General features: G+C 35.8%; 1 protein-coding gene and 1 long non-coding RNA gene across 10 annotated transcripts; one reads left to right on the forward strand and one right to left on the reverse strand.

Annotated features, from left to right (window-relative positions):
• Window positions 1–895: 895 nt before the first annotated feature.
• LOC126698934 (uncharacterized) lies at window positions 896–18,847 on the reverse strand. 9 transcript variants are annotated; one of them, XR_007646647.1, is made up of 8 exons: window positions 18,707–18,813; window positions 18,460–18,570; window positions 17,022–17,119; window positions 13,734–13,876; window positions 12,957–13,002; window positions 1,836–1,927; window positions 1,529–1,628; window positions 896–1,148 (listed from the first exon to the last, which is right to left on the reverse strand). It is a non-coding gene; the product is annotated as an uncharacterized LOC126698934 (long non-coding RNA). The 9 variants fall into 9 exon arrangements; XR_007646652.1 differs by lacking the exons at window positions 18,460–18,570; window positions 18,707–18,813 and adding exons at window positions 18,022–18,079; window positions 18,172–18,343; XR_007646644.1 differs by lacking the exon at window positions 17,022–17,119 and having other exon boundaries at window positions 18,707–18,847.
• Window positions 10,832–11,910, forward strand: LOC126698931 (uncharacterized). The gene is made up of 2 exons (XM_050396448.1): window positions 10,832–11,319; window positions 11,441–11,910. The coding sequence occupies exons 1-2, from the start codon at window positions 11,110–11,112 to the stop codon at window positions 11,663–11,665; spliced, it is 435 nt and encodes a 144-aa protein (XP_050252405.1). The 5' UTR covers window positions 10,832–11,109; the 3' UTR covers window positions 11,666–11,910.
• Window positions 18,848–19,525: the final 678 nt, after the last annotated feature.

A 19,525-nucleotide genomic window follows, 5' to 3' on the forward strand; every position in this document is an offset into this window, starting at 1 on the left:
AAAAGAGGTATCAATTTCATTTAAATGAATAAACAACCTTTTGGAATTACAGTAGATGAAGAAGAATAAGTCTAAATCAAAACCTTAATTAAAACAAAATCTAACTCAATCACCTAATTCAAAACCAACTGATCAAAATACCAAAAAAACTAAATCCTATTAAACCCCCAAATTTAAAATGAAATTTTACTTTTTAAGCCTCTATATTTGGATAAAGATTTAGTTTTTCAAACATGAAAAACCCATAGCTTGTCTAAAATTGTCTTACGGGTAACATCTAATATAACAAAATAGTAACTAACATTGACACCCAAAAATTTATAATACATTTAAAACCTTATTCAAAAGTATTGAATTAAAATAACACAATTTGAAGAGATTAGTAAACCAAAGTGCTCCACAGTTTCGCTTCCACTAACAAATAAAGACAACAGTACACATAAATATCTACATAGTTTCTAAAGGGTGGACTTGAAACAGCACACATAAATATCTGCATAATTATGTATTTCCAACTAAAATAATCCAGCATATTAACAGAAATAACCTAGCCTTCAAAAAAGGTCAAGTCAGTGCACCCCATTTTGCATATAACTACACCCCGGTCAGGTAACGTCTAAGATATTAATCATCATTGTCATAAATATAAGTTATAAAACAGATTCTGCATCAACTATCTAACATATCATGATGGCAAACTCATTTCACATTAGAACCATCTATTTTTTTTTTTTGGTATAGAAGCTTCCTAATCGAAAGCCAAACACATTCAAGATACGGGTGTTTTGTACAGACCAAAATTGGGTTCTTGGAGTACCAAATACCATTTTTACAGATAAATTGATAAACTAAACATGGATCATCAAAACATTTCCCCCAAGAATCAATAACACAATTAAAATACAAAGGACTTGCAACTATTTAATAAATACAACCATTAGTAAGTCAAAACCTACCAAAGGCATTTACCTCTGAGATCTTACTTTATCATCTTTTTCTGCAATAAGAAGTGCATCTTAATATATCTCACCCAAATCTTAGTATATTGGGTACTGCAGTTATGTTTATGTACAGCATTATATAAGGCAAACAAAACTGCACAAATAGACACGGAAGGAGGTGCCATGTAGATGTTGCCAAACACTGACCTGTTATGCAAAAGCGAAATTTGTGAGATACATACTGGAAAAAATGATTTGGTAAAAAGTAACCTTTCCACCTACATATAAATTCTGAGTTTCCATTTTAAAGAAATACATTCAACTATTTTCTTATTTCAATTGACAACCCATATACATAGTTACTCTTGTAGGCCTTTTATCGAACACCTAACAAATATGGCCAAGAAATAGAACTTAGTTGACGTATAGGTGCTGAAACAGAGGAACATAAAAAAATTAGAATAATGTAATCTAGAAATTAAAAACTTATTGACAGAAAATTGATATACCACCAATTTCAGGATTTAGCCAGAAAAATCCAATTTATATTCAATACATACAACAAAAGAATTGGGCATGAGAATAACCTTATTGCAACCCATGAATACCATTGTTAGTCTGTTACCCCGCCCAGCAAATCCGTCCTCCTTAATGATCATCGCATTCTTCTTCGACACAAATGTCCACCTTAAATCGCCAAAAAAAAAAAACCTTTTTTAATGCCAACAAACCAAAGACCAACCATTCAGCCATAGCAACCCAAAACACCAAAGTAGATCACCCACAACCACAAAAAAAAATTCCTTGAACAATTGAAGTGGAGAAAGAACAGTATATTGGAAGTAAATAACTGGCAAGTAGGTTTTCAATTGAAGAGCAAATCAGAATTCTTACTTCGGGTTTGGAGTTCCTCTACAAAGGAGGCTGGCTTCAGTTGCAATTGACGGCCAAAACCCAACACACTCGAGGATTAGGAACTGATATCCCTAAAATGACAGAAAACCTAATAAAAGACAAAATCCCTAAATTGAAAAAAAAAAAACCTAATTAAAGACAACACGAAAAGATATTATTCATAGATTAATTGAGAAATACCAAGAGAGAATGGTCTGATACGAAGAAGGGGTTTGGCTAACCTGTATCCGCAATTGGAGTGAATCACTTCAGAGGTGTTTTGGATGACGGAGAAGGGGAATGGGATCAGGTTTTGTTGGAGCTAATGTGGGTCTGGGTTTTGGATGATGGAAAAGTGGTTTGGCCATGGGGTGTGTTTTGGATAACAAAGAAGGTTTGACCGTGGGGTGTGTTTTGGACAACGAAGAAGTGGAACGGGGAAGGATTAGGGGAACAGGCAAAATAGAAAATCAGAGTTTAGTTTTTTGTATTATTGGGTTTTATGTATTGTCGGGTTTTAGAAAGAAAAAAAAAATCAGATTTTTTGTTTTTTTTTTTTTTTTAGTAAGTTGACGTGGAAAATTGTGGAGGTAAGAGGCTTCGGTTTTATATATATACTAGCTTTTAACCCGCGCAATGCACGGGATCATTTTACATATTAATAAACTTTACATTCAACATAAACTTAGTTCTCATTCTTTCATTGCATGCATTCAAACCTAAATAAAGGAGTATATTTAAACATATAGTATACAATATCCCTTAAAAAGTTTAAACATTAGTCTCTTCAAATCACTTCATATGTGTACTTCCCTTCTCAGAGAGTCCACTTGAAGGAACATTTGAAATGAGCAACCACCATTTTTATTACTTTCGTTAAGTTGAAATGATTTTAAACGAAGGGAATTATCCACAATGCTCTTCTATTTTGTATATAAAAATGTAATATCTTCAAAACCATCCAACATTTCCTATCAAAGAATATTTACGCTTTTATGAGCTATCATATCTAAGAGAACAATGTTTATCTTTAAATAAATAAAAGAATGTGAGTTCAAGCAAATAAAACATGTCAAGCTTTTACAGTGCAAGAAGATTGACATAAAATCTGAACTTGGTGTACTTGCCATCACCTAACAGATATCTCATAACTTACTTAGAAATAAGGGGAAAACAACTTAAACTTCAATGAAGCACCAATGCTGCATCTAAAATGTTTTACCCCAACAATTTTTCAGTTCATCTAAATTTTGCAATATTGGTTATATTTTTCATAAAGCCTTCTTCTCAAGGATCATGAGATTCTTGCCTCTAATTTACCTGTATGCAATTGCTGTGAAAGATGAAAAATATACGTAAAATAGTTGAAATATTAAAGAATAGTAACTCTCCATTAAGCTTTTAAATATCTTATTAGGTGATTACCATAGAGGATCATTATGGCATTTGAAATAGTAACTATGTAGTACAGACAAACTTTGTTGACTCTAGTCATGTCTTCCCCCAATATCAGTGTAGTCAAAGGCGTTCCGAGCGCTCACCTAGGCACCCAGGTGAGGTGAGGCGCCAGAAAAGCACCTCAAAGGCACTGAGGCGAGGCGCCTTTTAGTGAGGCGCTCGCCCAGATATATTTTGTTAGGCGAGAGGCGAGCGCCTGAGCAAAGTTTGCAATTTAAAGGCTCTAATGGCATGTTTTGTAAATTTATAGAGGTGAATGGTTGGTTTAAAACTGTTACCTCAGTGGGGATGAGCTGTCACCCACTATATCAAATAAATTAATATAAAAAAAGCATAAAACAAAAGACCCAATAAGAAATTTCGGGAACCACTCCTCTTCATCAACTTTCAGAGCAAAACAGTGGGTATTTCGTCTTCTTCTAGGGTTTGGAAGAGAGTGGGCCAAGGCGGCCGGCAGTGAACCAACATTAGGTAATATTTTCCTATTCTTTTACTTTTTTTTTTTTACACCTTCTTTTTCCTGAGTTCTCTCTCACTGCGACACTGCCTTGGTAATTTTGTCCACACTTTCAGAGCATAAAACTCTTTCCTCTCTATTTCTTCTCTACTTTTTTTCCCCCTTTTCTCTTCTCTGTTGGACTCTCTGTCTCCAGCAACTTTCTCCTCTCTGTTTTTTCTCTGTTTTTTTTTTCCCTTACCCTTCTCTCTTGGACTCTATCTCCAGCAACTCTTCCTTCTCTGTTTTTTTTTTTTTTTTTTATTCGTTACCCTTCTTTAGTCTGACTGTCTTACAGCAACTCTCCCCTATCCTTTTCTTTTCCTGTATTTTTCCCTTTTCTCGAAATCATTACTTCACTCAATTTTTAGAGCTTAAACCATAGTAAATGATACATAGCTAGCTTAATATAGAATCCTATTAAATGTATTGTATTGGGTTTTTTTTTTTTTAATATGTAGAATGGCTTCAGATAATAGGAGGAGAAAAGATCCGGGATGGAAATATAATTATTTAGCTAATGTTGAAGACAAAAATGCAGTGACTTACCTCTTTTGTAATAAAGTCACAAAGGGAGGGATACATAAAGCAAAGCAGCATCAAGTAGGGAATTTTAAAAACAGTACAAAGTGTTTAAAATGTCCTGATCATGTTAGAAAAGAGCTTGCGCAGTATATGGTAGAGAAGAAGAGTGACAAGGAGAACTATGACAAAATGCCTAATTTTGATAATATAGACAATATGATTGAAATTGAGGATGTAGATGATGATGAGGTAGAGGAAGTAGAAGTTATCCAAAAAGGGAAAAAATCATGCTCTAGTAAGAAAGGGGTTGCTAGTAGCACCCAAGTGAAAACTATGAAATTAATGCCAAAGTCCAAGAAGTTGAAAGGTCCCATGGATTCTTTTGTAACATTAAAGCCAAAAAAAGTGGTTGCACTTAGGAAACAAGGTAAGATAAAGCAAACTAACATCAATGATAAACTGGACAAAGAGATAAGAGCACAAGCTTGTTAGTATATTGGCCGGCTATTTTATCTAGCCGGTATACCATTCAATGTTGCCTGCTTAGATGAATTTAAATAGGCAATTGAAGCTATTGGGCAGTATGGTCCAAATATGAAGCCTCCTAGTTACCATGAGTTAAGAGTTCCAATTCTCAAAAAGGAGGTGGCTTACACAAATGAATTATCGAGCGATCACAAGGAATCTTGGAAGAAATATGGCTGTTCTATTATGTCAGATGGGTGGACTAGTAGAACCAATAGGACCTTGATGAACTTTTTGGTGAATTGCCCATTTGGATCCATGTTTGTGAAGTCAATTGATGCATCATCTTTTATGAAAACTGGGGAAAAAACTTTTGAATTACTTGATGCATTTGTAGAACAGATTGGGGAGGCTAATGTAGTCCAAGTAGTATTGGAGAATGGATCTAATTATGTGTTGGCTGGGAAGTTGTTGGAAGCAAAAAGTCCAAATTTGTATTGGACTCCATATGCTGCACACTGCATTGCCTTATATTGGAGGACATTGGGAAAATTCCTAGAATTGCAAAAACTTTGGAAAGGGTCATTCAATTGACTGGATATATCTACAACCATGGGGGTGTGTTAAATATGATGAGAGAATACACAAAACAAAGAGAGTCGGTTAGGGCTGGGAAAACTAGGTTTTGCACTTCATATCTTATAATAAAATCCATTTATAAGCAGAAGCATAACCTAAGGGCCATGTTTACTTCTAAGGAGTGGGTTCGTAGTATGGGCAAATGAAGCAAATGCTAAACGAGTAGTAGAAACGATTTTGATGCCTTCTTTTTGGAATACTATAGTTTACATTCTTAAAGTTATGGGCCCTCTTGTTCGAGTTCTTCTCCTTGTTGATAATGAGAGAAAACCAGCTATGGGTTACATATATGAGGCAATGGATAGGGCCAAAGAAGCTATTATAAAAGTTTTTAACGAGAATGAAGACAGGTATTCAAATATTTTTAAAATCATTGACGAGAGATGGGAATGTCAATTACATCGGCCTTTGCATGCAACAAGTCATTTCTTGAATCCAGAGTACTCCTATTTTGATCCTGACGTAGCAACAAATCATGAGTGGGCAGTTTGCCTATGATTTACTTGGGTATGCCACTGGGTTCTTTGTATAAAATAGCTGTAATCTGGAATCCGATTCTTAAGAGGTTGGAAAAGAAGCTTTCAGGCTGGAAGAGGCTTTACCTGTCAAAGGGTGGTAGACTCACATTGTTGAAAAGTACCCTTTCAAGCCTTCCGACTTATTACATTTCCCTTTTTTCTATCCCTAAAGCTGTGGTGACTAGATTGGAATGTATTCAGAGGAATTTTTTATGGGGTTCTTCAGTTGAGTGTTTCAAATATCCTTTGGTGGCTTGGGAAAAGGTATGCCTTCCGCATGAGTTGGGTGGTTTGGGAATTCGGAATTTGGTGTATTTTAATCAGGCCCTATTAGGGAAATGGCTTTGGAAGTATGGCCATGAAATCACTCATCTATGGCGGAGGGTCATAGCCATGAAATATGGGGAGGGGAAAGGGGGTTGGTACTCTAGAGTTTGCAGAAGGGCTCATGGTTGTGGTTTATGGTGGAGTATTAGTGAAGGGTGGGAAAGTTTTGCTAAGCATTTGTCTTTTGTAGTGGGGGATGGTTCCCGTATTCTTATTTGGCATGACAAATGGATTGGAGATGTCCCTCTTAAAATTCTTTATCTCCAGTTATATTTGTGTTCTGCTAATAAAGAAGCTTATGTTTTTGAAGTGTTAAGCCCTTTAGTGGGTGATAACAACAGAGTGTGGAGTTTAAGCTTTTTTAGGGATTTCAATGATTGGGAGTTAGCGGCTTCTTATTCCCTACTTCATTTCATCCAAACCCGGATCCCTAGGGGTAATGGGGGTGACAGGCTTCGTTGGGGTCTTAATGGAAATGGGAAGTTTGACACTCGGTCTTTCTATCATAAGATTCGAAATGCAACTCCTTCCACTTTCCCTTGGAAGGGCATTTGGAAAGTCAAGGTTCCTAAAAGGGTGGCATTTTTTATGTGGGCAACAACTCATGGTCAGATCCTTACCTTGGATAACCTTATGCTTCGTGGTCGCCCTTTGGTGAATCGTTGTTATATGTGCTGTTGTAATGAGGAATCTGTGGATCACCTGTTACTTTTCTGTCCGATAGCTCATTCTTTGTGGACTCATATGCTTCGGTTGTTTGGGATCGAGTGGGTCATGCCAGGTTCAGTAGCGGACTTATTATTTTGTTGGTACCATTGGCTTGGGAAGCATAACTTCAATATTTGGAATCTAGTTCCAGGCTGTTTAATGTGGAATATTTGGACTGAACGGAATCAGAGTTCTTTTGAGAATAAGGGGAAAACTGTGGTTCAGTTAGTAGATTTGTGCCAACGGACCCTCTTTGATTGGTCTCGGTGTTGGGGTTTTTCGGATTGTTTTACCCTTGTGGAATTCCTTTCGTCTATTAGCTATTCTTAGTTTTTCTGGAGGAATTTTATTGATGTGGGATAGTCGAGTTGTGGAAAAGGTGGAGGAAGCGGTGGGGCATTTTTCGGTTTCTTGCAAGTTTAAAAATGTAGGCGACCAATTTGAGTGGGCTTTTTCAGGCGTCTATGGGCCAAATTTGAACAATAGGCGTAAGTTGATGTGGGAGGAACTAACCGGGTTGATCACTTGGTGGGATTTGCCTTGGTGTCTAGGAGGGGACTTTAATATTATCCGTTTCCCTTCTGAGCGGTTGGGGGCTGCTAGCTTCTCTAGGGCTATGTTTGGATTTTCTGATTTTGTTTCTTTGCATGGGTTGATGGACATTAATATGGAAGGGGGCCTTTATACCTGGTCCAATTCTTCCTCTGCTTCTCGGCTAGACCGGTTCCTTTTCTCCCCTACTTTGGCTGATCACTTCACTCAGTTCACCCAAAAAAGGATGTCTAGAGTTCTTTCTGACCACTTTCCTATATTGTTGGAGGGTGGGAGGCAGCGAAGAGGAAAAATTCCTTTCCGTTTTGAAAATATGTGGTTGAGGGTGGATAATTTTGTCGACAAAGTGAAGATGTGGTGGGCTTCCTACTCGTTCCAAGGAACCCCAAGTTTTATTCTTGCTAAGAAGTTGGCTGCCTTAAAGTTGGATTTAAAAAAGTGGAATGAGACTGAGTTTGGCAATGTCACTTTCAAGAAACAAGACCTTTGGAACAAACTGAATGGTTTGGATGCTAAAGCGGAGACTCTTAGTCTATCTGTTGAGGAGAAGTTAGCTCAAACTAATCTTCGTATAGATATTGAAAAGTTGACTCTTATGGAAGAGACTAGTTGGAGGCAAAAGTCTAGGGTGTTGTATTTGAAGGAAGGGGATGCCAATACCAAATTCTTTCATAGAATGGCTAATTCTAACAGAAAAAATAATGGTATTGAAAGCCTAATGGTTAATGGTACCTTGTCTTCGGATCAGGGTATAATTGCAGACTACATTACTCATTCCTTCATGAATCTATACTCTGAGCAGCAGGTTGGGCGGCCATTTCCGGATTCGTTGGTTTTTCCAATGATATCTGGTGAGAATGCGGATTGGTTAGAGAGGCCTTTTGAAGAGGCAGAAATTTTTGATGTCATTCAAAGTTTTAATGGTGATAAAGCCCCTGGTCCAGATGGTTTCCCTATGGCTTTTTTCCAAGCTTGCTGGGGGATTGTTAAGCCTGATCTCATGGCTGTTTTTCATCATTTTTATGCCATTGGTCAGTTTGAGAAAAGTTTAAATGCAACTTTTATTACTCTCATTCCTAAAAAACATGCGGCTAATGAGATTGGAGATTTTCGGCCCATTAGTTTGGTTGGAGGGGTTTATAAAATTATTGCTAAAGTCTTCGCTAATCGTCTCCGCTCGGTGATGGGGGATTTAATCTCAGCTTCCCAAAATGCTTTTGTCAGGGACAGGCAGATCCTTGACCCTGTTCTTATTGCTAATGAATGTCTTGACAGTAGATTGAAGTCTGGGATGCCGGGGCTGATTTGTAAGTTGGATGTTGAGAAGGCCTTTGACCATGTAAACTGGAATTTCCTGCTGCGGATGTTAGAAAGAAGTGGTTTCTCTGCCAAATGGAGACAATGGATCCTCTTTTGTCTATCCACTGTCCGTTTCTCCATCTTGATTAATGGCTCTCCTTGTGGATTCTTTGGTAGCACTAGAGGCTTGAGGCAAGGTGATCCGTTGTCTCCTTTCTTGTTTGTCTTGGTGATGGAAGCTCTTGGAAGAATGTTGGATAAAGCTGTTCGTGAAGGTCGCATGTCGGGTTTCAGTGTGGGTAACTTGGAGGGAAGATCCAAGGCGGTGTCTCATCTCCTTTTTGCGGATGACACTCTAATCTTTTGTGAGGCTGATTTAGATCAGATTCTGATTCTTCGTATGATTCTTATCTGGTTTGAGGCGGTGTCAGGCCTAAAGATTAACCTAGGCAAGTCAGAATTGGTTCCAATTGGGGTAGTCAATCATTTAGACCTTTTCTTGGTTGTTCTGGGCTGCAAGCAGGGCTCTCTCCCAATGAAATATCTTGGTCTTCCTTTGGGTGCTAAATTCAAGGATAAGACTATCTGGAATCCAATTCTGGAGAAAATGGAGAGGAGATTGGCGGGTTGGAAACGCTTATATTTATCCAAGGGAGGTAGAGTCACCCTAATCAAAAGCACCCTTTCTAATTTACCCACTTATTTTCTGTCTCTATTTCCTATTCCTGCTAATGTGGCTAACCGAATTGAGAGGCTCCAGCGGAATTTCTTATGGGGCAGTTTTGGAGATGATCCTAAAATTCATTTGGTTAAATGGGCTACTGTTTGTTCTCCTATTTCTTCTGGTGGCTTAGGGATAAGGAAGCTTAGACTCTTCAATGAAGCTCTGCTTGGGAAGTGGCTTTGGAGATTCGGGATTGAGGAAGATGCCCTTTGGAGGGAAGTGATAGAGATAAAATATGGATGTATGTGGGGGGGCTGGTGTACCAGAGCTGTGATTGGCCCTCATGGTGTTGGTTTATGGAAAAATATCCATCAGGGATGGCCTTCCTTCTCTAGCCATATTCTATATGATATTGGTGATGGGTCTAGAGTGAAGTTTTGGCAGGACCGGTGGTGTGGAGAGACTTCTCTTGCGGTTAGTTATCCGGACTTGTTTAGATTTTGCAGGAATAAGGATGCTAGTGTGGCTGAGCTTATGATGTCCACCAATGGTGTCCGCTTTTGGGATGTGAGATTCGTTAGGGGTGTGCATGCTCGGGATCTAGAGGCTATGTCTGATTTCTTGGAAACCATTTATGGTTCTTCTATAAGGGGGCTAGGTGAGGATAAATTGTGTTGGATTCCTAGCAAAGTTAAGGGTTTCTTGGTTAGTGATTATTATAGAATTTTAGCTGGCTCTGCCTTCTTTGGTTTTCCTTGGAAAAGTATTTGGAAGCAGAAGATTCCCTCTAGAGTTGCTTTCTTTGTTTGGACTGCTGCCTTAGGGAAATGCTTGACGATTGATAATTTACGTAAAAGGAAGGTATGGATTTTGGATTGGTGCTACATGTGTAAGAGGAATGGTGAATCGATTGACCATCTATTCCTTCATTGTCCTTTTGCTTCGGATCTATGGTCTATGGTTTTGGGTCTTTTTGGAGTTTCTTGGGTTATGCCACACTCTGTTTTGGGGCTACTGCGTTGTTGGCAAGGCAGCTTTGGTCGTCATCGAAATGGTTTTATTTGGTCTATCATTCCTCATTGCTTATTGTGGTGCCTTTGGAGGGAGAGGAATAGTAGATGTTTTGAAGATTCTGAGAGATCTATTCCGGACCTCAAGCTTCTCTTTTTTAGAACTTTAAGGGATTGGTTGTTTGCTTTGCAAAATAAATCTTTCCCTTCTTTTATTGTTTTCCTAGACTCTTGTAATTTTTGTATTTGATTTCCTATCCCTTGTTCACTTCCGGTGCACTTGGGTGTTTCTTTTTTTCAATATATCTTTACTTATCAAAAAAAAAAAAAGTTTTTCTTAGTGGCTGTTTGTGTCTTTTTGTTCACTACCGTGAACCCTTTGTATTTTAATACTTTTCCCTTGTTAATAATATTTTCTTCTTACTTATCAAAAAAAAAAAAAAGGATTGTATGCTTGTATACAAAGACTAGTTCCTAGTGCTGAAATTCAGGACAAGATCATGGTTGAGCTACCCATGTATAAGAAAGCTAAAGGACTCTTTGGCATTCAATTGGCTTTAAGATCAAGAAAGACAAGGGCTCCAGGTAAGAAAGCATTTATATCTAACTTATAATGACTAGAACAGTGGCACTTTTTACAAATAAAAAATCTGACTTCTATGATATATCATATATCATTACTCATACTTATTTTTTCAACATAGCTGAATGGTGGAGTTTGTACGGGAGCTCAACTCCGAATTTGCAACAGTTAGCTATAAAAATCTTGAGCTTGACTTGTAGTACATGTGGTTGTGAGCACAATTGGAGCGTGTTTGAGCAGGTGAGTTTTGAAGTATAATAAGTAGATTTTATCCTTTGATGAGCTACTTTATTTCATAGAAAATTCCAATGATTTAATTATTCACCATAGTCTAATACTTAGTTTTCATAAATGCTTGTAGATTCACACAAAAAGAAGGAATAGACTTGCACAAAAACGACTAAATGATTTGGTATTTGTGAAGTATAATCAAAAGATGAAGGCACGATATAATAAACGTGATGTTATTGATCCCATCTCCCTAGATGATATAGATGAAAGTAATGAATGGTTGTTGGGGGAAATGGGTGCTAAACCATCTATGAATGTTGAAGATGAGTTGGTTTTTGATGATGGTTTGACATAGGGTGTAGTGGCAAGAGTTGCTGGTGTTGGAGAACCAAGGAAGAATACTAGATTCCAAACAAAATCAAGGGCAAGCTCAAAGGCCTCAACATCACAACCAAATATTGAAGAGGAAGATGCTGATTCTGATGAGACCGAGGAAGAGAATGTTGATGGTTATAAATCTAGTTCAAGTGGCTTTGAAATTGATGGAAACTTGAGTGAAGAGTCTAATGATGACCTTTAGATTAAAACTAACAACCACATTCAGGCTATTAAATAGGCTAATAGGCAGAATGTTCAATCTTCAAATGCTTTTGCTTTGTCATGGATAGTCATGAAGTTCAATCTTCAATGTTTCGTTAGGAGTTTTCTTCTTTCTAATATGAAGTTATGAACAATATTTTGGTTTAATATTCAGATTTAGTTGATATTTGGATGGAGACTAATTTTTAAATGGTGATTTATGGTTAATATTCAGACTTAGTTGACTGTTGATATTTGGATGTAGACTAATTTTTTAGTTGGGATTCAAACCCACACTGGTTTTATAGACCAGGCTGACCAGCTCCTATCCATTAGGAATGGAGTCAGATTTGTTTATATAATATTCTTATACATCAAATAAATTAAATTGGAAGCCTATATGTAAAATAACAATATTTAGAATTTGGCGCCTCACTTCACTCGGGCTAGTGCCTTTTTAGCGCCTCGTCACCTCGGGCGATACAAGGCCTTGGCGCCTTAAGGGCGCCATTCGCCTTTGACTACCTTGCCTAATATAAACTTTGCAAAACAGAGCAAATTCTAAAAAAGTTTTTAGATAATTAAATACTTGTTGATAATATTTTAGAACCAAAACTCTGATGTATAGAACTTGGGTTTGCTAATGTTCAAACCACCACACATGTTTTTCTTTGAAAAAAAAAAAAGTGGCTTCACTTGTCACCAAATATCTAAATGAAATAGAGAGGAAATTTTGAAAAAATATAGAAGAATTAATTGTTGCATGCTAAGATGGGAAAAAGATCTAAAAGAACAATCTTAAGCTAGTAGAAGGATAGCTTGATCCCTTTAAGAGGTCAACCACTTCCCTATTAAGCAAGATGAATATGTTAATAACTCTCTGTAACCTGACAATTAGAAAAGGCAATTAAATTATTTTTCCTAATATAAGAAAAAAAATTACAGATCAAAACAAATCATTGTATCAAAACCCTTTGATTCAACAAATTTGAACCTTTTCACCACAAACTTTGATAGCACAAATTCAAAGAGATTTCAATAAAGTAAAAATTATAGGTTTGACATACCTTATCTTCTCAGACTGGATTGTATTAAGGACTCACCCCTTTCCACCTACAAACCCAAGAAGAAAAAAAAATCAAAGATAAATGAAATTTACAATCGACTCCAAGAGAGAGAAAAATAAACCTAAAATTGTTCCTGATGAAAGTTGAGTGAAAAGTTTAGAAACTCTTAGGCTGGAATAGTCATTCAAGAGGCGTGATGCATATCTAGAGGCAAAAACTCTTACGTTGATTGAAAAATTACCCAAAACCATATTAACCCAAATATCCAAAACCAAACCAAACCAAAACAAAACAACTACTCTAAGCAAAAACCAATTCTAACTGAAATACTTTTATTAAAACCATCCAAACATATATCAAAGTTATCACACAATTCATGTATTTTTTTCTAATTTTTTATTTATTACATAAATAATAATAAAAATTTAAAAATTCTAGAAGTACGACAGCTGAGGGAAGACAGATTGTCGGGCTGAGGGAAAAATGAGAATTCAAATAAGTGGAACTTCAAGGTACGCAACATTGCAACCCCAACAATAATAACTGCCAATGTGTTTACCACATTTCCTTGTGTTTAAATGAAATGTTTCAACTTCTTGTGGGTTAGTGACCAAAGTCAAAGCCAAAACTATGGTTTGATACCATCATTTTTATACTAAAGTAGTCCAACCAAGGCAACAGTCATGTAACGATTCTGTAAGTGTCAAGTTTTATATTAAGAAAAATATATGAATAATAATTGTAAATTAGATAGGAATAACCACTCTGACTGATTACCTTAACAGAAATTATAGCATGATCAAGAAGTGGAAGCAGATTGGGATGACTGAATAGTGAGGAAACACGGATCTCCTCCCTCACCAACTCCAACTGTTCAGTATTCTGAATCAGAACTTTTTTCATAGTGTAAGTGCCATCATCTGGACAATAAACCAAATTCTGATCAAAATCAAGATTTCATCCCCTTCCTCGTCAACCAACTGGGAAAAAAAATAAATTAAAAAAAAACAAAAACAAAAACAGAAGAACATATGTATATATAGTATAAGGATGGAGAGGGCCAACTAAGATCATTATTTATTAGTGCAACACCCTGTCATAGTTCTTCATATAATAGGGCAAAACAATGATGCAGCGGTGCCTTATGACATTCCCTTTTTATGTACAATAATCATATTCTTTATAAATCTAAACTGTTCAAACAATTTTATAAACATAAGGATGATCAATTTTTAAATTTTTCTTGAATCAACCATGTTAAAGTAAAGTAATCCATTTCTTTATTTAGAATAAATAGTGTTGCATATATGAGCCAAACAGTAACTTTTATTTTCAAGTAAACATAGAGATTCAATGTGTGTGTGTGATAGATATAGATACATGCACACATACACACCCTAAGAGCATTCACATTAGTTGGTTGGATAATATCAAGTTATCATCAAAGAATAGCTGCCCACTCAGCCTATAAAATAAAATAAAAAATGATATAACGAATTCAATATGAGATTATTAAGCTCATTTTCATTCAAACATCAAGGCCTATAAAGTTCAAAAAATGTAGTTACATACGCAGATCATCAAATCCTATAGGCAAATAAAAGAAAAAAAAGAACAAAACCACCCCAGAAAATTAGGAAAAAAGAAAAAAAAAATTCAAGGTTGCCATATTGTAAGATCACATCATAGAAAGATGCCATGGTTCCAACAAAATTCCCACATTATAGTATTAGATCACAATACAAAAATTCCAATCAAGCCATCATTTGAGAATAAAGATTTGCCCAAATTATCAAATCTCACCATGGAACCATAACAGTACCAACCAAGAAGAACAAAATCCAGAACAAAACTGAATCTAACACAAATACCTAAACCTATACAAATCCATCAAAATGTCCAAAACTAAGTCATATTTTAACCCAACTCTAAAAAGGGTAAAAAAAAAACCTTTCCTAGTGGAGGTTTCGATGATCTAATGGTGTGTTTGCCTACGGTTCTGGCTGTCTAAGGCTGGCGTTGGCGTGAAAACTAACGGTCAAAGCAGCTCTTTTGCTTTATTTTACATCGGTCTTAATGGTATATTAAGATTCCCAAAACTGGTGTAGCCTTTCGCTTTTAAAATATACACGCATATAATGAACAAAGCAGAGATATGTGGCAGATAAAGAAAGCGGTAGGAGAAGAATTTAAGAAATAGGGCAGTTCACCTAATGTCCTAGATAATGTTTCCTAACAATCACCATGGAGAACTGTTAAATGAAACTGGTGCAATCAATCATAGTAAATATAATTGATACTAAGTTTCTCTACAATAAGTTAGGAATACAACTATATCTATACAGTAGATATACTTGCCAATGCAACTTGGATAGAGTTAGATTCAGAATTACCACTTCAAATAGTTGTCTTCTTCTCTAATTTATTTCTCTCTTTTCCATTTCAATTTCAAATGAAGGTACATTCTTAACAATACTCACAGTGGTTCAAGACTAATCTGCATAGTTCCAATGGCTTTGAAAAAGGGACCATTCAGAAACAACAAACACAAAAACTTTAAAATTTAAAATAAAACTTTAGAGTAGTTTTGATTACTCAAAGGTTTGCGCTTTGAGTAACAAAGCAAATCTTCATTCTACGTGAACTCAAAATCAAAGCAACCTAAATAAATTGATTCTTAATAACCAAAACATTGAGCCAGGTCAAATACCCTAAAAACAATACTTCTAACCAAAATCCTTTAATCAAAACCAAATCTTGCCCAAAATACTAATCTAAATCATAATTAACCCCCAATTGATCCTCCAAATAAAAACCAATCAACTATTAAAGCCAAATCTTGTCACTTTCTAATGGATAAGGAAGAGGATATTTTATTCAATTCAAAAGTGTCAACACAAAAACCATCACATATTCATGTATCTTTACATTTGATATTTACAAACTTTGTTCAGGGAGAGAGAGGAAGAGTACAAACTTTGAGAAGAAAATATCTCACATTTATATTATAGAGAACATGCATTTTTATTTTTTCGTTGTGGTAAAGAAAGTACTAAGAAGACCACTGGGATTAACAGTGCAAGAAAAATTCTCTATAATTAGTATTACATATAACATTGATTGTCTTTGACTCTACCAAGGCAGAAAGCCTCATACTTGTAAACATATCCCTCCACCTTTATTGCTAATTGAGAAAATAATCCAATAGAAGCCTTGCTATGTTGCCTCCTGCATAACCTCTTGTCCAATTGACATTTGGCCACAAAAGCAAACACACTCCAAATAAATCTGCAATTACTCCACAATCCACACCATTGATTATACTGTAAGATGTCACCCCTACCACACTTTTACATATTTTTGGCTATAGTCTTCCTAGAACCAAATCCTTCTAACATAACCACCATCAACAAAGTCTTGCTTAACATCAAATTATTATAGCAGGCAACAACCTAGTGCTAAAAAAAAATTAAATAAATCTGCATAGCCTCTAAATAGAAACCAAATTGAACCAATTTCCATATTATAGTTTTGCAAAAAAATCATGTTTGCACAACTTCTAAGCAAATGTCAACAATTTTTCTAAGTTTTTTTGTTAACTTTGTAATAACTATAAAAAAAAACCTTGCAGACTTCAATCACCATTCACACATTATAGACATTGCAGCTTATACATGTTATCATCTGATATTCAAAATTAGGGAAATAGATGTGGATGCCAAAAATTCAATTGGAAAGACTTCTATGACATAATGATGCAGCAACCAATATATAAATATACTGTATAACAACATTTAAGGAAAAAAAAAAATTTTAATGTACATTTGAACTATCTGAATTCTAAATTAGAATACAACCTAAATTTAGTAAAATGGTTTTCATATAAATACAGCTTTATATATAAAATGTTAGTTGAATTCTAATTCAAACCACCCAAATGCAATGCAAATCAATTTAAAAAGTCAAATGCAAATCAACTGTATATGCAAATCAATTTAAAAGTTTGTAATTGGATGTCACTGAAATGCAATAGAAAAATAAAAGCACTCAATGGAATCAACCCACCTTTTGCAGAGACAACCAACCATTTAGTCAAACTTGGAAAGGATGCTTCAACTCACCCAAATAAATAAGTGAAGCACGATCTAATATACCTAGATTAACTTCACAAACAAAACAAACACAATCAGAACTGATTGAGATCAAATACTCTTTGCCCTCCCAAATCACTCTTAAACATGCAACTTAGAATAAGATACGAATTTTCACTTTGTAGAAATACTGGAGCAATTAGAAATATTTCTAATTTCCTGTAACTTGCAACTTGTTGACTATATTTTAAAACTAAGATAACCCCACAATGAAATTATGTTGAGCAATTTTATTACTCAAATTTGCACGCAAGCACGGCCCACACACACACAAAAACAGAAAAGGACCTAATGAGAAAAGATGAAAATAAACGCAAACCTTCAATGTAAGCCCTCAGAGGTCCACTGTAAAGTGGAGAAAAATAAAACAGAGGACATTAAGACTATAATGGGTGAGATTGGAGATCAATATTTCACATCATCATCACAATAAAACTCAACACTGTAGCACACAACACCATTCTCCATGCTTATAACTTCAACCATGGGTTGTGCATGAGTGACAACCATACCAACAGATCAATATACAAAAACATAGAATATATACTAAATACTTTTATGCTGTGAGAACCTTGTAAGGCATGCATTAGAGCAATATTTGAAGGACAAATTCAAGAAAATTTGGTCATTGGCAATATTAATATGTAAAAATCCCCAAGTCCTCACTGAACCTTCTTTCTCCATCCGTACAGATCTAGGATTTAGGGGTTATTTAAGGTGATAAGCATAATTTTTCAGTTATTTAAAGTAAAAATTAAGCTAATCAAACTATTGAATAATTCACTATAAATCTCAGTAAATCTATGAATTAAAAACCTCAAATTTCCACTACAAACACACAAAACTCATAAAACCCAATTAAATACTAAACCCATAAAGCCAGAAGTTCACTCAAAACTAATAAAACACTCAACTTGGTGAGCGGACGCTGTCCGGAGAGGTAAGGAGAAGGAGGAGCAGATGGAGACGTTGCTGGAGGAAGAAGTGGATTAGAAGTTTGATGCATTGGGTTTAGGTTTTGTGAGAAAAAAATAAAAGAGGGAGAGGCAGATTGTTGAGCGTACGTTGAGGTTGTGGTTGAATGGAGCTGGAGATGGGTGGTGCTGGACCAAAAACGTAACCCTAAACCAAAATCAAGTCTTTTAAAAGACTAAATCATATTTAAAATTGAGAAAAAAAAAAAGTTTTGACAGAGAATCCAAAAACCCAAAACAAAAACGAATCAAATCTAAACCTATCCAACAAAAAAACTCAATCAAAGATTCAAAAGTAAAATTTCATACCCAAATCTAAAAAATGGGGAAAAAAAAAAAAAAAAACAATGTACGGTGCCCAATCGATGCAGTGTTTACCGTTCTGCCTCTTTCTCTGTTTCTTTCTCCGTGTCCCAGGCCTCATCCTCTCTCTATTTCATTGCCTCTCTCTTTCTCGGCCTCTCTCTGTTTCATCGCCTCTCTCTATTTCTGACCCAAAATACCAATCTATTAATCAAAACAAAATCTGACCCAAAACACCAATCTAAATCATAATTAACACCCAATTGATTCTCCAAATAAAAACCAAAAACCATAAATTTTTAAATTTAAAACAGAACTTTACCAGTAGCGATTCCGATAGTCGGGTAGTGAGTGGAGGCTTACGGTGATGGCAGAAGATCTGGGTGGCACCCTTCACTCTATCTCTGTCTCTCCATTTCACTCTCTCTTCTCTCTCTCTCTCTCTCTCTCTCCTTTCTCCGTGTAATCTTTGTTTTTTGCTTTGTTTTTTTTTAAGCGGTCAGTTTCGTTTTATACCAAGAGTGCTCTAAACAGTGTTTTAACGTGGTGAAACATTATATTTTAAAAACGGTTTGTAGTTTTACAGTACAATGTAATTTATCATTTTTTAACTTAAACGTGTCTAAATTTTAGATAGTCACTTATCCTTTTTTTTTCTTTTTTTTTAAAGAGTTTCAACCTATAGCGCTAGTGACGATAGTTCTTTATTATCAAACCAAAACACTAATCAGTTTTTGTTTTTTGATATAAAAAGAGATTGAACCCAAAATCTCTTATATATAATAGCAGAAACTAAGGTTGTATTTGTTTTGGCTTCAAATCACTTCCGGAAATGTTTTTTCGTAAATGTGGGTGTTTGGTTGCGCATGAAAAATAAATTTTCCGGAAAATATTTTCAGTTGATCGTAAAATATACCCTTTGATCTTGTAAAACCATTTCCGTTTGTATTTTACCTTCAAATCAATTCCGCCCCAGGAAAACAGAAGAGAGAGAGAAACAGCAAGGAAGAGAGATTGAGCGAGTGAGAGCCCAAGCCGAGCAAGGAGAGGGTATTGCCGGTGATGCCCATAACCAACCCTCGACACACGGCCCCGTCGTCACACGCAAGCCATTCCACCGACCCATCCCTTGTCCTCGTCC

Source organism: Quercus robur, chromosome 9, assembly GCF_932294415.1.
Source record: "Quercus robur chromosome 9, dhQueRobu3.1, whole genome shotgun sequence".
Taxonomy (NCBI): domain Eukaryota; kingdom Viridiplantae; phylum Streptophyta; class Magnoliopsida; order Fagales; family Fagaceae; genus Quercus; species Quercus robur.

Bases quoted from the DNA above. Each gene is read 5' to 3' on its own strand.
- LOC126698931 (XM_050396448.1), top strand. From the start codon at position 11,110: ATGACTAGAACAGTGGCACTTTTTACAAATAAAAAATCTGACTTCTAT. The intron at 11,320-11,440 runs GTGAGTTTTGAA...AAATGCTTGTAG, and splicing joins ATTGGAGCGTGTTTGAGCAG to ATTCACACAAAAAGAAGGAA.